The sequence below is a fragment of the Sparus aurata genome, chromosome 10, assembly GCF_900880675.1.
Source record: "Sparus aurata chromosome 10, fSpaAur1.1, whole genome shotgun sequence".
NCBI lineage: Eukaryota > Metazoa > Chordata > Actinopteri > Spariformes > Sparidae > Sparus > Sparus aurata.
Genome location: NC_044196.1, coordinates 35,121,475 through 35,138,880, shown reverse-complemented (window position 1 = coordinate 35,138,880; position 17,406 = coordinate 35,121,475). Strand labels below are relative to the sequence as shown.

General features: G+C 46.1%; 1 protein-coding gene across 2 annotated transcripts in view; it reads left to right on the top strand.

The window, feature by feature from the left end:
• Positions 1-16,594, top strand: part of LOC115589146 (sodium/calcium exchanger 1-like) — a 23,603-nt gene extending 7,009 nt beyond the window's left edge. The window contains exons 3-8 of one of the 2 annotated variants that reach the window (XM_030429875.1): positions 5,590-5,696; positions 8,675-8,799; positions 9,395-9,430; positions 10,016-10,115; positions 11,364-11,636; positions 16,136-16,594. In XM_030429875.1, coding sequence (XP_030285735.1) covers positions 5,590-5,696; positions 8,675-8,799; positions 9,395-9,430; positions 10,016-10,115; positions 11,364-11,636; positions 16,136-16,515 — 1,021 coding nt within the window. In that variant the 3' untranslated portion in view covers positions 16,516-16,594. The remainder of the gene's footprint in view (positions 1-5,589; positions 5,697-8,674; positions 8,800-9,394; positions 9,431-10,015; positions 10,116-11,363; positions 11,637-16,135) is intronic. The other variant, XM_030429876.1, reaches the window with a different exon arrangement.
• The last annotated feature ends 812 nt before the right edge of the window (positions 16,595-17,406 follow it).

Here is a 17,406-nt window from a genome sequence, read left to right as displayed (position 1 = left end):
CGTGATTCTGTTTGTCAGTCGCTTGTTGTTGGATCGCTGGAGCAGCTTCCAGAATAATAAGTAGATTTCATGAGCACAGTTTTGTCTTGTGTTTGATTGGGAACTTGTTTGGATTCCGGCTGCTGAGCTTATTAAGGAAAGGTAATGCTGCAGATTACAGATTGGATCCTACCCAGCAGAGAAGAGAAGTACTGAGAAACAAACAGTCTGGATCTCTCAGGACTAGCTTGGCAAAGTTCTGTTGGTTTGAACCGAGCAGAGCGTCAGACAGCGACGCCTGCAGCTCCGGCTCAGCGTAGCTGTGCACCTGAGTGAGTCAGTCTGTCAGGCTCGGGGGGAACTACCAGACAACATGCCCACCGATGGGCCGCTTCTGAGTTGGTGGATTGAAACGAGGTAATTTTGGGCATTTGAACAAAACAAACAGTCGACGGTCGTCCAGCAGCTCTGTGAGGTCGGACGTGTTCCTGCTGTGACATCACCTGTTGGTTTGTGGACTGCTGGTCATGATTTGACATTGTGGTCGTCACCATCTTGTTTCTCAGAGAGTGAAACTGGAAAGGACACGCATTATTACGCCTCTGTTCTCTGACGGAGAACCTGTGGCAGCAGTGTGTCAGTCACTGAACTGAAGTTCATCCTGCTGTGGAGCATAATCTACTAAATAAACCTCAGGCTTTGTTAAAGAAGGCTTGAAATGAATGATTGAGACACATTAGCGCGCTAACATGCTCAGAATGACGATGCTAACATGCTCAGAACGACGATGCTAACATGCTCAGAGCGACGATGCTAACATGCTCAGAACGACGATGCTAACATGCTCAGAGCGACGATGCTAACATGCTCAGAACGACGATGCTAACATGCTCAGAGCGACGATGCTAACATGCTCAGAACGACGATGCTAACATGCTCAGAGCGATGATGCTAACATGCTCAGAACGACGATGCTAACATGCTTAGAGCGACGATGCTAACATGCTCAGAACGACGATGCTAACATGCTCAGAGCGACGATGCTAACATGCTCAGAACGACGATGCTAACATGCTCAGAGCGACGATGCTAACATGCTCAGAACGACGATGCTAACATGCTCAGAGCGACGATGCTAACATGCTCAGAACGACGATGCTAACATGCTCAGAGCGATGATGCTAACATGCTCAGAACGACGATGCTAACATGCTTAGAGCGACGATGCTAACATGCTCAGAGCGACGATGCTAACATGCTCAGAGCGACGATGCTAACATGCTCAGAACGACGATGCTAACATGCTCAGAGCGATGATGCTAACATGCTCAGAACGACGATGCTAACATGCTCAGAGCGATGATGCTAACATGCTCAGAGCGATGATGCTAACATGCTCAGAACGACGATGCTAACATGCTCAGAACGACGATGCTAACATGCTCAGAGCGATGATGCTAACATGCTCAGAACGACGATGCTAACATGCTCAGAGCGACGATGCTAACATGCTGGTCCAAAGAAGAATAATGTTTACCACGTCCACCATCTTTGGTGGCAGTTTGCTAATATTTTTACAGATTTACAAATTAAGCTAAAAGATAAATAATAAATAAATCAATGAAAGTTTTGACCTGAAGATGCGAGATGAGAAGTCTGGACAGTTCAAACAATTCCTCCTAAAAAAGCTGCAACAGATTTCATGGCAATACAGTTGTTCAGACGTTTCACCTTTAACCACAAATATCAACCTCATGGTGGCGCTAGATCACATCAGGACTTATCAGTGAATATTTGTACCAAATCTGGTAGCAGTCAATCCAACAGCTGTCGAGATATTTGACCGTGTTCACAGTTTTGTTGCTGTGTGTGATTAACTGTCCTTTAAGTAATGTGAAATAAATTCACCTGTTGAATTCATGCTCCAACAAATGGGAGCAGCAACCGCTAACTGCTGCTTACTGTAGCTGCCGTTAGCTAGAAGCAGCTAGCGCTTGTTTTGGCTCGGAGCTCCGGGTCAGTCTGAGTGTTAGTGACTAGCTGGCTAACTGGTTAGCATGCTAACCTCAATAGACATCTCTGCAACTTGAAACCTCGATGTCCTCGACATAATGTCTATAAATGTTAGTTCCTCTGTTTTGAATGTTTTAACATTAACATTAATAATCAACATTCTTACACATTGTGCCTTTAACTGGACTAACATACTTGGCAGCTGAAGCCAGACTGTCGTTAATCACACAAGCACCCAAACACTCCGTGTGAAGTGAGCTGAGCAGGTCTGATACTTTATATTAATCATGGTTCGGTTCACATGTATAATTGGAGACTGATGACGGACTGAAACCTCCTGTGACCGTGAGCAGAATGAGCTGTTTATAGAATGAATGGATGGATGAATTACTAATGAAGAGAAGGAAGGAAGGAAGATGTTTGTGTGAAGAAAGAAGGAAAGAGGAGTTAAAGACGAACGTAAAGAGAAGAGATGGAGCGGAGAGAGGGCACAGATGGGAGCGCTGCTACAGCCAGCGCCAACTCTGAATAATGAATACACTTCAGTCAGTGTGTGTGTGTGTGTGTGTGTGTGTGTGAGTCTGCAGTGTTGTGTGTGTGTTGTCAGCAGGTGTAAACAGGCTAAATTAATGCATGCATATGTTTATGAACGCCCTGCGTGTTTACCAGGAGCGTGTTTTCATGCACGTCGCTGTTGTGTTTGTGACGCTGAGGTGTTTGTGTGTTTGTGTGTTTGTGTGTTTGCGTGCGGCTTCAATATTACTAGTGGAAGATGAGTGCATGCGGGGGCGGCTGGCTGTCTGTTCATACAAACCACAATCTGTGTAATGTGCATGATGTGCAACATGACAGCCATTATGTGCACACGTCCAGTGTGTGTGTGTGTGTGTGTGTGCACGGCCCTTATCATCGTAGATTATAGGATTTGTCTTTGGTTGTGTATGCACGTGTGTGTGTGTGTGTGTGTGTGTGTGTGTGCTCTGGTCCCCCTGAGTGAACTCACTCAGTGTGTATTGAGTCGTAACCCCTCACAGCTCAGTAGAGTCCATGCATTACTCATTCTCCTCTTTCAGCCTCTTTCTGTCGCTCCGTCTCTTCCTTCTTTTCGCCTCCTTCCTTCTCCTCCATGTCCACAGAGTCTCTGTTTCCTCCCCTCGACCCTGCTGCTCCTCTGTTTCCTCCCCTCGACCCTGCTGCTCCTCTGTTTCCTCCCCTCGACCCTGCTGCTCCTCTGTTTCCTCCCCTCGACCCTGCTGCTCCTCTGTTTCCTCCCCTCGACCCTGCTGCTCCTCTGTTTCCTCCCCTCGACCCTGCTGCTCCTCTGTTTCCTCCCTTTGTACTCCGTCTTTCGTCCTCCAGTTCCCTGTCAGTCGTCAGCTGACAGTCAGCTGAGCCGTCCTCTTAGTTACCGTTGCTGCACTTGTCACTCGTTCTATTCTAACACTCTCATGCAGTTTACAGTGGTTATGATGGCAGGTTTGTTATAGACAGTCTTTGGAACAATGGCTCCTTTGTTGTAGAGAAAATTAGACAACAGCAGCGACTTGTTTCTAGCTAACAGCGACTATAATGAGAACTGTCACTTGGCTTTATCATGTAGCTAATGTAGCTAACGTTACCTCAAAGTGGCCAAAAGCCTTTGACAGTGTTATTAGCGACAAGTGACAAGTTCATTAAATCTGCTTAATATCTAATGGCCAGCAGGGGGCGACTCCACTGGTTGCAAAAAGAATAGCTTTTAAGCTTATGAGAAAATAACTTCTCACTTGATTTATTACCACAGGAAACAGTTTCCTGATGAATTCATGGTCTCAGTGCTTCTTTCAAGTCTTCGACGATAAAGCACAGTTTGCTATCAGGTGTGGCGGCCGTGTGACGGACAGTTTGCTACCACAGTGTGTGGGTTACATGTAAATCTCTCTGGATCCATTTAAAATCAGGATGTTACAGGAATGATTAAAGATGTGTTTTCCTCTCTTGTTTCACGTCTGAGCAGACAGTATCTCCACATCGTCTCCAGCTCTGTTGAGAGTCGAGCACTCGGCCTGTCGTGATGCTGGAAATAACAAATCCAGCCAGTTTCATCCTCTGCTGCTGTGACAGCTCGTCAGGGAGAACAACGCGTCCACTCCTGCACACCTCCATCACTCGCTCACACCGCTCTCCTCCTCCTGATTCTCTCTGCTGATCCGAAGCCTATTTGTGGTGGCAGAGTCAACATGGCTGACAGTGAAGCATATGATGACGCAACCAGGTGGAAGTGAACGCTCTCTTCCTCGCCGCCTGTCACGTACAGATAAAGATTATATTCTCTGGTGACTCCGACCAGAACCTGATGTGATCTCCATTCCTGATGTTCTACACTCAGTATGGAGTTTCTCACTTTGACGTTTAATTCATTTCTGCAGACATTATCTGCATTCAACAACATCTATTACAGCAGAGAAATACTGTCAGTGGCATCGAAGGAAGGAAGGAAGCACAATGATTCCTCCGCCTGCGTGTTGTTGGAGGTGAACCAAGTGCAGAACTTTGACTCTGAACATGAAGGTTCACTTCCTGCATGCGTTTGAGTTGGACCATAAAAGCACTTTGGCTTCAGTTAAAGAAAGATCTCGGCTTTTGTTAAATGTTAATGAGGTAAACAACGAGGTGTTTCTACTGTTGCAAGTCACTTTTTACTTCTCCAGTATTCAGCTAACACCAGAATCTTTACCTCAGCTTAAATTATGAACATAATGATGAAATACTTGAGTAACACTGTGGTTGATTCTGTCAGGCTTTCTGGACCTCGGGAGGAAAATCCTGTGTTTATGTTTCTCATGTTCCTCGTCAGAAATAAGTCTGACTGTGAGTCAGTCTGAGTCCGCTAATACGACTGCTAGCTGAACAAGTAACTGAGCCTACTAGCTTAAAGCGGCTACAGTTAGCAGCAGTTAGCGGTTACTCTGGTGATATGCTGGCCAGTTCTTACAGACTGCACCTTTCGTTGGTCCTGTCAGGTCCAGTAATTCCTACTCTGATCTGAGAACAGTGTCATCTCACAGTCACTTCTCACATCTTCACAACTTGTTTTCTGTCTTCTTGTTCACGTCTCTCAGGTTTTCTCCTGAAACACTTACAGAAAGTGTCCCAGCCGCTCTGCTCAGTGCATCACTTCACTGTCAGCTGTAGAAACATGTTATCAGGTCCTGACAGGAAGTAAAGAACTACATATAATATATAATAATAATAAAATATAAAGTCCCAGTGAGCAGCTCCAGCTGGCTTTGACCTTCATATCTGCAGCAGCTCCTCGTCATTTTATACCAGACAAAACAGACGAGTTCATTTAATTATGTTCATTTCTGGGGGGATGTATGTCATTTGTTACTTCAGGTCAGCTAATAGCATGGTTATAATATTAATGAGGCTCAGCTAGCAGCAGAGACGAGCTGGTGTGTGATTGCAGCCTGACGGCTGAGACCTTCACAGTTCTCCTCTCAACACTCTCTTGTTACGAGGGAGAACGTGAGGCTGAAAAGGTTAATTATGTGGAATTCCCTCGCCGAGGCTCATCTCTCTCTCTCTCTCTCTCCTTCTCTGTGCTTTAAACAGGAAGATCATCGAGGTGAAGATTATTGACGACGAGGAGTATGAGAAGAACAAGGCCTTCACCATCGAGCTGGGGGAGCCGGTCCTGCTGGAGATCGGGCAGAAACACGGTGGGTGTCTCGGACTGAATCTTTACTCGATGACTCTCAGGAACCATCTCTCTGCAAACAGGGCGAGACTTTCATCGATCGCCTGAAATCTTCGATCCAAACTCAGATTAACTTGAAGGACACTTAACTTTGAAATCAGGATGAAGGATTTTAAACCCTGCAGGGCTTCAGCTGTGAGCTGCTTCCTCCTCACATCCTGTCAGATCACACAGGGAAAGCAGGCTGATCACAGCCCATCACTGCCGTATACATTCATATAAACAGTATATAAATAGACATTAAGCTTCTATTTTTGTGTCTGTGCTGTGTAAACGAGCTGCAGTCTGAACACAGTGAGCAGATCTGACCCGTCATATCCACACGGCTACCTGTGAGCTCCGAAATCCACCAATCAGAAACATCTGAGCCCTTCAAGGTTTTTAAGAACGTAGGAAGCTTTAGTAGAAAAAGCTCGTTACAGCGGCGGACCGTCGCTGCGCGTCAGTAAGAAGCTCCGCGGGCGGCTTTCACATTTCTGGTTAAATTAAACTCAGCGAGGTCGAAAGTTTACGAGATTAAAGAAACCACTTAAAGAAATCTGGAGGAACTTTTATTTCACTTTTTTAAGACACATGTGGTGTGTAAAGTAACCAAAAGTCAAACAAATGTGACTTTGGTAAAAGTGAAACAGCAGAGACGTAAATATGATATTAACGCCACCAAGGTATCAAAAGTACCAGTAGAAGTAAATGATACAGATATTTACATGTATGTAAACGCTGAATACTAGCAGTCGGACAATTATCAATATATCATTAGATCTGATATTCAGCATTGTTGTGATTATTGGAATCAGTGTTGTCGTTTTTTATCAGATTGCTGAGAAAATAATGTAAAAGTATTCACCTGTAATCTGCAAAGTAACTAGTAACTAAAGTTATCAGATAAATGTAGTGGAGTAAAAGTAGAATATGTGCCTCTTAAATATAGTGAGGTGGAAATATAAAGTAGCAGAAAGGAGAAAAATACACGAGTCTATAATTATTACAGTAATAAAACATTGACTGACACACCTGATACAGTAGTTGGTGGAATGCACCTTTAGAATTGATTCGCGACCCACCAACAAACAAAGAAAAGAAGAAGAAGAAGAAGAAGAAGGAGAAGAAGAAGGAGAGGAGGAGGAGGAGGAGGAGGAGGAAGCTGCTCCTCAGCAGACGACAGCAGGATTGTAATTTTTAATACTTGTTCACAAAGTCTGCGGGCCAGAAATCTTATTAGCTGCAGATATTAAAATGTCAGATGAGTGGTCATCTTGCTGGTTCCGGCCCGGTCCGAAGAACGAGCCACAATCAGTCACCAAAATGAACCTGCAGTGTGTCCTGGTGTTCAGTGCAACATTAGCGTGTAGCAGCAGCCTGCAGGCTAACATGCTAACATGCTAACATGCTGCTCACTGACAGACACTTTCTGCTGGAGGACGGGTCCAACACTGACATGTCAGTCAGAACAGGGCATGTTTCATTACCGGGCCATGGAACTGGTTTTATTACGCTGTCACACACACACACACACACACACACAGTATCACACTGACTACTGTACGCTGCTTTTCAATTACAGCAGGTCCGCGCTGATAAGAGCGACTCAGTGAGTGGATCAGTGGAGGGAGGCATGCTGGGAGAGGAGGGATGTTTCATGGAGAATATAAATTCATATTTGTAATAACACGGGGGGGTCGGATAGTTTGGATTTCCCATGAGGCACATCAGCGTTTGAATATTAGCATTTACATCACACACTTCTTACAGCAGTGACGCAGCTGTACTGTGAAATCTGACAAATGAAGAAGTGACATGATGCATGTTGTGAGTTCAGAACCTTAAAGCATCAACACCTCTGGTACCAGGTCCATTAAAACACCACGAGGCTCAGTGAGCTGTGAGCAGACAGGTGATGATGGAGTGTGTTTGTTCATACAAGATGATCTGAGTGTGAATAATATCTGAGGATGTTTGAAGCTGTTACGGAGCTCAAAGGTTGTTTAAACACTCTGAAGTCGATCTGCGGGAGTTCAGAGGATTCAGGGAGGAACGAGATCATGAGTTCAGTATATTTATATTTAGGTTAAATGTCATTCAGCAGAAGAACTCACATTACTGTAAGTGAGGCAGTCTCAGTTTAATGTAAGTGTATATCAACATTATATATCATCGTCTAAACGGGTCGGGTTCTGACTGGTCCTGGTCGGACACGTCATGAAATAGTTAAAGACTTTACAAAGTCACACAGAGACACATGATCGGATCAGGACACATCCAAAAACAGCTGCGTTTAAAAAAGTGAAACAGTCTTAAAGATACGTCAGTTCTGTCTGTACGTCGTGTTTGAGGGGCGGAACAAATAAGAAGGCACCAGAACCAGAACAAAGGTCCAGCAGCACTTCTACAGGTGTCCAGATCCAGATGTTCTGACTCACTGGTGCTCATACAGCCGCCAGAACCAAAACAGAATGAGCTGCTTAAAGTTGAAATACAGATGATCTGTTAATCATCAGCAGCTCGGCTCTGTGAGCAGTCGTCTGTGATGAGGTTCTGACCCAGGTCGGGATTATGAACCCTTCAGTTAATGTGAGAAGTGTTGTAGTGAAGCCTCCGAGCCGGATCACAGCTCCAGATTACAGATCCAGCAGGACCGCAGCTGTTTTTAAAGTACAATGTACAAAATAAAAATGAGCAAGTCAGGAAGCAAAGAAAGGAAGAACACAGTAAGAGTGAGGCGGGTTCACATTAGTTCTGCTGGAGCGATCCGGTCTGACAGCTGAGACCTTTGTTCATATCAGAGAGCTCGTCGTTACATAATGCTGAACACAGACCTGAGACCAGCATCCTCAGCAGCAGCACAGAACAACCCAGGACCTTTCACTGGGTCTACCGTGGCGCTGTAGAACCTGTGCACAGTGACACCGGCGCTGACCCGTTCCTCCCTCTGCTCTCCAGGTGACTCCAACGAGAACAAGCCGGCGGTGGGAGCGGAGGACGAGGAGGTGGCCAAGATGGGCTGTCCCAGTCTGGGTGAGCACACGCAGGTGGAGGTGGTCATAGAGGAGTCCTACGAGTTCAAGGTGAGTGTTCGTACACCTGAGCAGATCCAGGATCCATCAGCAGCCAGTCGGGTCCATCTAAAGTCCCGCTGAAATAATGAAAAACACCCATTGAGTCGAGTCACATAAGTAGAAACTCTAAATGCAGATGTGATGTGATGACTTACAGTGAGTGACAGCTGCTTCACTTCACAGGATGAAGTATTCATGTCGTTAGCATGTGACGGACTCTGTAACGAGCCGCTCGTCGGGCTGAGAGCAGACAACACATCAGTTATTCACAGCCAGCTGTCAGCTTGCTTTGGGTCAGAACCGGCTTTACAGGAGGAGAACAAGGTTCATCCAGCAAATTACAAAACAAATTGTCTTCGTCATCTCGTGAATATTGGATAATAAGAAGTGATCTGTTGGTAATTTAGCTTTAGATAATTAGATTTTTCTTCAGCTCTCTCTGTGTGTGTCACTTTATGTTCACTCCATCATTTCCAGGAGGTTTTGTGTCTAATCTGTGAATTTGTTTGTGATCTCACGCAGAAACATTCGCTCATTTGTCTGTTTGTGTCCATCTGAATGTGTGTGTGTGTGTGTGTGTGTGTGTGTGTGTGTGTGTGTGCAGAGAGCAGTAAATGAGCTGATCTGGAGAGCTAACGAGGTTATCCGTCTCTCTCTCTTCACTCTGCATGCAGCTCTATCCTTCCATCCACTGCAGCACAACACTGACTGATTATAACAATGGAGTCTATCAATCCTTAATTGTCACCTGTACTGGAATTGATTGGTGATTTCTCTCAGTGCGACAGCTCACACACGGTACATAGTGTGTTTAGATGGTAGATGGTGCAGGTTCTGTCCCGTCAGAACCCGTCAGCTGGGTTCTGATGATGACTGCAGCTGCTGCACCGACATCTTTTATCATCCCGTCCCTGTTGTTTTAAACACAAAGCTCAACCAGTCCGCCTGCAGGTTTTCCTCGATTTCACAGCGCTGCATCAGTTTGAGTTTCACAACATGGTGTTAATGATCACATGTCAGAGCTGCAGTCCTCTGAAACACGCAGCATCGTTACAGCACGGGAGCTAATTATCAGGTTAGCAGGGCTCTTTCTCTCTTTCTCTGTGGCTGCAAGTGAATTAACAACCTGAGGTTTCTCTTTCCTCTGCTGCCTGGTGTGTGTGTGTGTGTGCACATGCATGTTTACTTTGTGTGTGTGTGTGTGTGTGTGTGTGTGTGTGTGTAGAGTACGGTAGATAAGTTAATCAAGAAGACAAACCTGGCCTTGGTGGTGGGAAGCAGCAGCTGGAGGGAGCAGTTTGTCAACGCTGTTACTGTCAGTGCAGGTGAGACACACACACACGCACACACACACACACACACACACGCACACACACACACACACGCACACGCACGCACACACACACACACACACACACACGCACCTTTTTGATTGATGAGCAGCAGTTTTGGTTGACATGTTTCTTGACTTCTTTTTGAAAAGATGACAGTAGAAATATTACATTTCCTCAAACTCTGCCTCAGCGATTTATTTGAACATTTTCATGCATTTATTTATTTCAATCTACTTTTTGTCAACTTGTCCAGTTTGATTCTAAGATGACGGCTGTATTTCCTTTGTGAACGCTCGTCTTATGGGGGAAATGTGCTTCTTAGTTTTCTTCCTGTGCGCTGGATGAATGATGAATATGAAGCTACAGCTGGTAGCCACTTAGCATAGCTTAGCATAGCTTAGCATAGTGAGTGGACACAGGGGGGAACAGCTAGCCCAGCAAATTAGCATTTTTGTTTTTGCAGTGAATTACAGAATTACCAAGAAAAAACTTCAGCACTCCATGAACTAATATTATAATAATAATATTAATAAAGAAATGAGTTTCTGTTTGTATACGAACCTGCTAATCAGCTGTAGAGGTGTTGCTAAAGGGACTGATAGTCTGAAAAATGGCCCGATGGACCAGAAGCCCGTTTGTCTGACAGCCGTTTGGACCTGCAGGAGAACAGGAAGTCAGATGACCTCAGCTGTCACGGTAACAATAATGAACATGTGGTCAGCGTGTAGTGGTTCTGTTTATAAGGAAAGTATCGTAGTTTGTGTTTAATAAGTATGTTAGTTACGTACAAGAACTGGTGGTATCAGAGCGGGTTCTGTTGGATCAATGGGAGATGGTTCTCAGAACAACTGGCTGTTGGACAAATGGGCTCATGTTCCAACGGGACACTTCTTGGACGATTGGTGTTTCAGAATAAAGAAACGACAGCCGGCACCATCGGACCGTTGACACGTTTACCTTCGTTCAGAACTGCGAGCTACAAGCAGCCGGGCTTTGTGTCTTTGTGTTGAGCTGAACTGATCCAGCTGGTTTCAGCTCTGTGCTAAAGACAAACATGGAGGTGGTACCAGTGTTCTGAAGGAAAGGCCGGGTTATGCTCCAAAGTACCAGTTTGTTTAAGGTGTTGTTGGACCGTGTGTGTGCACAGGTGTTCTGAATGAAGGTGCGCTGTTGTTCCAACATGGCGTTCACCTTCATCTCTCTTCTCCTTCTAATTATCTCTCTCCTCTGAACCCAAAGGAGACGACGACGAGGAGGAGAGCGGCGAGGAGCGGCTGCCGTCCTGCTTCGACTACATCATGCACTTCCTCACCGTGTTCTGGAAGGTTCTGTTCGCCTTCGTCCCGCCAACAGAGTACTGGAACGGCTGGGCCTGCTTCATCGTCTCCATATCGCTCATCGGCGTCCTGACAGCGGTCACCGGCGATCTGGCGTCACACTTCGGCTGCACGATAGGACTGAAGGACTCGGTGACGGCCGTGGTGTTCGTGGCGCTGGGAACGTCTGTGCCAGGTGAGTGTCAGCGCTTTGATTCAGCCTGTCAGGTGGAGAGAAGAGAAATAAAACGTGAAATAAGACGAACATTGTTCCCAAATTCCAGAGAAGACGGGCAGACAAGTTTCAGCAGGCGCCCTCAGAGAGCAGGCCGCAGTCTGAGGTGGACTGTAAAACTCCAACCTGTCTCCTCATGGAGGGACGCATTGTCCTTTCATTCAATTCCCTCCCTCATTCCTCCCGTCAGCCGTTTTCTTGTCGCCTCTCTGGATGATTTGTAGGAGCCGCTCCTGTGCTTCTCCTCCAGGAGGCAGCTGTGATGGCTTCCAGCAGAGTCTCTGGGAAGTGGATCAGCTCCTCCAGCAGCCATGTTGTGTTGAGTGTTTGAATTCAGAGGAAGATTCAACATCCATGTGTGTTCCCTGTTGATCATCAGCAGGGTGTTCTTTCTTTTCCTTTCCAGTTTCCTCTCTCACATCCCTCCTTCCTTATCAGCTGCTCTTGCTCTCCATCTCGGCCCATTTATTACCCTGACGTGGAGTTACCTAGGTGCTCTCTCCCCTCCTCTTATTGGCCGTTATGCTTCCACTATTGTATCATCCATCATTTCTGACCTGTGTGTGCTGTGGTACCAGGTGTGTGCGTGGGCGGATGCAGAGGTGATGCAAGCGCGCGTGTGTGTGTCGAGTCCCACAGGTCATTATAACTTCCACTGGGTGTGTGTGTTGGTGTGTGTGTTGGTGTGCGTGTTGGCGTGTGTGTTGGCGTGTGTGTTGGCGTGCGTGTTGGCGTGCGTGTTGGCGTGTGTGTTGGTGTGTGTGTGATCTCCTCTCTGGTTAGAAACATTCATCTCACCTCTTTCTGTTCTTCCAGCAGTCCGACCTGCAGGACTGTTTCTGCAGCATCACACTGCAGATCTGTTGGCTCAGTTTGAACACTAATAACTACTGGAGGTGTTTCTGGCTGCTTAACGAGTTTATGGAGCTCACTGGTGACCATGCAGTGTAATCAGCACCACCTTGAATAGATGTAGGTGTCAGGAGGACTGTGTGGATGCTGCTCCTCTGATGAAACCTCTCCAGTGTTTCCCACAGGATCAGACTTTAGTTCTGTCCAGCTGGGAGCCGTAGAGAACTGGGTCAGCTGACTTCTGGTTCAGCACCAGCTAACCTACCAGCAGACTGGAAACCACACCGCCATCTACTGTATCCGAGTATATAACATCATGCTGTCCACTGACAGGTGCCGTCTGCAGAGAGTCAGAACTCCTGAAATAGAAAATCAATATGTGGCGTCGAATGTTGATATCGTGACGGACCGCCACAAATAAATTAACGTGTGGGAAACACTGCCTCTTACCTTTCTATCTGTTTGTTCTCTCAATTACAAAATAATAACTGCTTTTTACAAGCTAGATTACTCACCAGGTGGTTCTCAGTCATCCGGGTCAGGGTACCACTAAGTTCTGTATCATCCAAGAAGCTTCCTGAGTTCTGAGCTCGTTTCTGTTGAAGAGCAGAAACACATCCTCCAGTACCAGAACTGTCTTTACTGGCTTACTTACAGAAATCACCTGGATTCAGAGTTACCTGCTACTTTCAACAAAACATCTGTAGTGTGTGTGTGTGTGTGTGTGTGTGTGTGTGTGTGTGTGTGTGTGTGTTTCATGACTCAGATTTAAACCCACTCTGGTTGTGCGTCTGTGACAAAACACACACAAACTTTTCATTTGGCTGTGTGGTCTGCTACACACAGGATTACCCTCCACAGAAAGAGTGTGGGGGTATTTCTGTTGCATGCTGGGAGATGGATTTCAACAAATCTCGCTGACATTCAAATGAGAATTGAGACTCATCTCAGCCGCCCGTCCAAAAATAGAAATAAGCCCAAACAGGCGTACAATAACTGGCAGCTGTTTCCGTGGCGTTCGCTGCCAAGCTGGTCGTGGAGCCTCGACGCTTTCCACCCGATTTCTCCTCCAACGTTCAGCAGCTCACAAACACCTTCAGCGCTTTACAGCATTTAGTACATCTGCTCTGTTTCAGGCTGATGCTCATACAAAGCTGCGGATTACAGAATGAATCTACCTGAGTCATATTTACACAAGATTTCTTACAGGAAATAGATTAAAAACAACAAGAGGAAAGGAAAATTCTGACTTAAGTGACTCAAACAAAACAATATGTATGAAAGCAAGCAGCCAATCCTCTTCAGACGCTTCAGATAAACTGCAGTTTGACATAAATTATTTCAGATGAAAGTTAACACAAATATAATGCTACTGGATTAGCTGTTTCTGCTAACGGAATAGGACTCTACGTACAGGACAGACAGCAGTTAGCCCGACTAGCTCGCAAAAACAAGCTACGCTGCTAACAAACGTTAACACCTTTAGTGTTTTGGGGCATCATGAGTCAAATACCTGGAAATTAGATTTCATGGCAGCTAGCTACAACAGCTAACTCAGAGAGACTGTGTTTACTAGAGCGTAGCTTTATCAATGAGTCCTGTAACGTCTTAATGATCAGGACAGCGCCCACTCTCCTCTGATAACTTACATTTAACAGCAGTTGTGACAGAATGACATCAGGGGATTCACATTATCCTCCTAAAACAGTAGTGACAGTTCACCTGACAGACAGAGCCAGGTGAGGTTCACGTGTTCACTTAGAAAGAACTCTGATAACTTGATTGTAGGTAGAACAGTTTACATGAAGCTGTGTACAGGTCACAGATGATGTCATCAGAGTCAATAATCATCAATAACCAGACAGAAATTACAAAACAGTATTACCAGTGAGATGAAGTAAAGTCTGCTCCTGTGGGGGCTCTGAACAGAATCCAGTTGTTCCAGATTTGATCAGATTTGTCCTTTTGGATTCTTAGTTGATGGGTCAGTTTTTCCATCCTAAATATCTCTAAAGTAATTCCAATCCAGCCATCCCGGGCAGGCTGAGTCGGGCTTAACCACCTCCTTCTAATTGTTTTCTTACTTGCCACCACGAGTAACTGCAGCAGCTTTATCTCCAAAAAAGAGACGAGGCCCAGGTACAGAACATCAGACTCAGAGGTGTTTGAGTGTTAAAGAGCGTGTTTAAGGAAGCCTGGATACCCTGCAGAGAGCATTTAAGGTGGACCAGTCCCAGAAGACGTGATGGTGGTTAGCAACAGTCGAGCATCACTGTCTCCAGCATGTGTGCACCTTTATACCTTTTATTACCTGATACAGTGTCCTGAAATATCTCATAATGTTCCTCCAGCAGTGTTCTCATGGAGCTTAATCCCCGATTCCCTTTTCCATTTACCTTTAATGTAAAGAGTGTTATTATCATTAACAGGGGAAAGATCTGTGTATAGATTAGAAATGGAGTCAGAGGGGGTGACGGTCTTGGCATTTTTCATAATGATTCTGACTCAACATCTGAAAGGTCAGTCAGTTTACATTCATGATCAATACATGATCGTAATATGATCGCCATGTTTGTCTCGCAGGGTCTCAAAGCTGTGCAGTGTTTCTTTGAGTAGTGAGATCACACACTGTCCATGATTTAAATCTGAGGTCGTGTCTGTTGGGAAAATAATCTGAGTCATTCTCAACATTCTGTGTAACTCACAAGTATTGATCACCTTCTGCCAGACGTGGAGTGTTTGGGTCCTCCAGGCTCCAGCTCCTTCCACCAGCTATATGTTTCATTACACCGGTATAGAAGCGCAGCTATTAGTGCAGCCAGATCATAATTCCTTAAAGCGAGTCCCGACCCTCCACTTTCCCTGGCGAGCTGAAGGGAGGTAAATTTAATCCTTGTTTCCGGCCCTGCCAAATAAATCTGGAGGTCCATTTGTCCCTGATTTGATTTTCACTCACCTCTATAGGCAGGTTTCTAAAAGGTAAAGCAGTCGGGAGCATTTTCATCTTAACTGCACTTATAGAACTAAAGCTGAAGAAGGATCAGATTCCATCTGTGTAAATCAGCTTTTATACTCGAGGATGTTGGCTCTTAGTTCCCCAAGAGGTGTCCAGATATTTAATATTCTCATTATCCCATTTTAAGTTTATTACATAAAGTGTTTTTGCTAACTTAATAGCATTTTGCTTACATCTTAACAGCTGGCTAGCTAGTTTCTATCAGTTATCTGTATTGTTCGACTCGTCTCATCTATTATGTGAGTTATTATTTCACTCACCGCTGATGTTATTACAGCTCACTGGTTCACAGCTCCTGTCTGATCGCAGCCGGCTGATCTCTGTGTTTGTCTCTGTGTTTGTGTGTCTGTGTTTGTGCGTCTGTGTTAGCGGCTGTGAGAGTGAAGGTGGGTGTTTCAGACTCGATGTGACCTGGAGGTTGTTTTCTTGAGAAACACGTTTACAAAAGAACATCAGAATCAGTTTTCATGAGATTGTTTGCATCGTGTTGCTTCGTGTTATTGGAGGTTTGTTTCTGCGAGCTGCTCAGTTGTTGTGTCTGAGCTGATGACGGCTCAGAGTGACGCTCAGATCTTTCTCCTTTTTCATCCAGACACATTCGCCAGCAAGGTCGCCGCCATCCAGGACCAATATGCCGACGCCTCCATCGGCAACGTCACCGGCTCCAACGCCGTCAACGTCTTCCTCGGCATCGGCGTGGCGTGGACCATCGCGGCCGTCGTCTGGCGCTCCAAGGGCATGGCGTTCAAGGTGGACCCGGGAAACCTGGCCTTCTCCGTCACCCTCTTCACCATCCTGGCCGTGGTGTGCGTCATCACGCTGCTGTACCGGCGGAGGGCGACGGTCGCCGGCGGCGAGCTGGGCGGGCCGCGGACTTGCAAGATGGTGACGTCACTGATGTTCGTCTCGCTGTGGCTGCTTTACATCCTGCTGGCTTCACTGGAGGCCTACTGCCATCTACCTACGTTTTAAACAGCAGGGGGGAGGAGAGAGAGGGGGAGACACACTGCCAACATGAAGGGAGAGAGGGAGACGGGGGAGGGGAGGGAGGGGAGGGAGGGAGAGGGAGGGGGAGGGGAGAGAGGGAGGGAGGGAGAGAGGGAGAGAGGGAGGGAGGGAGACGGGGGAGGGGAGGAAGAGAGAGAGGGGATGAAGAGAGAGAGGGAGGGAGGGGAGAGAGAGGGGAGAGAGGGAGAGAGAGACCCACTGCCAACATGAAGGGAGAGAGGGAGACGGGGGAGGGGAGGAAGAGGGAGGGGAGGAAGAGAGGGAGGGGAGGGAGAGAGGGAGAGAGGGAGGGGAGGAAGAGAGGGAGGGAGAGAGGGAGAGAGAGACCCACTGCCAACATGAAGAGAGAGAGGGAGACGGGGGAGAAAGAGAGAGGGGAGAAAGAGAGGGAGGGGAGGAAGAAAGGGAGGGAGGGAGACAAAGAGAGGGAGAGTCTTCATGTAAACTGGATTGATTCTTATATTTTTAATGGAAAACTTTAAATTCCCTCTTTTTAAAGTCCAAAACGTTCCTGTTTATTGTGAAATGCTAAAACTCTGAGCATTTTCTTCTGTTAGCATTTTGAAAACAAACCCATCGACTCGACATGATGAAGGAATTAAAGGAGCAGTGTGAAGTTCTGGAGAGATCGATCCTCATTGGCTGATTTTTAAGGACGACACAGTTTCACACTGTTGTATTGTGTTTATATGTGGCGGACCCTGCCACCTTTCTATCTTCAAACAGTGTTCTGGGAGCTTCTCTTCCTACATTTCTATAATTACCTCATTAATATTGTAAATATTAAAATTCTGAGTTTGAATTTGTCTCCCAAACTACACACTGCTCCTGACTTATAGCATGAATGAAGGTTTC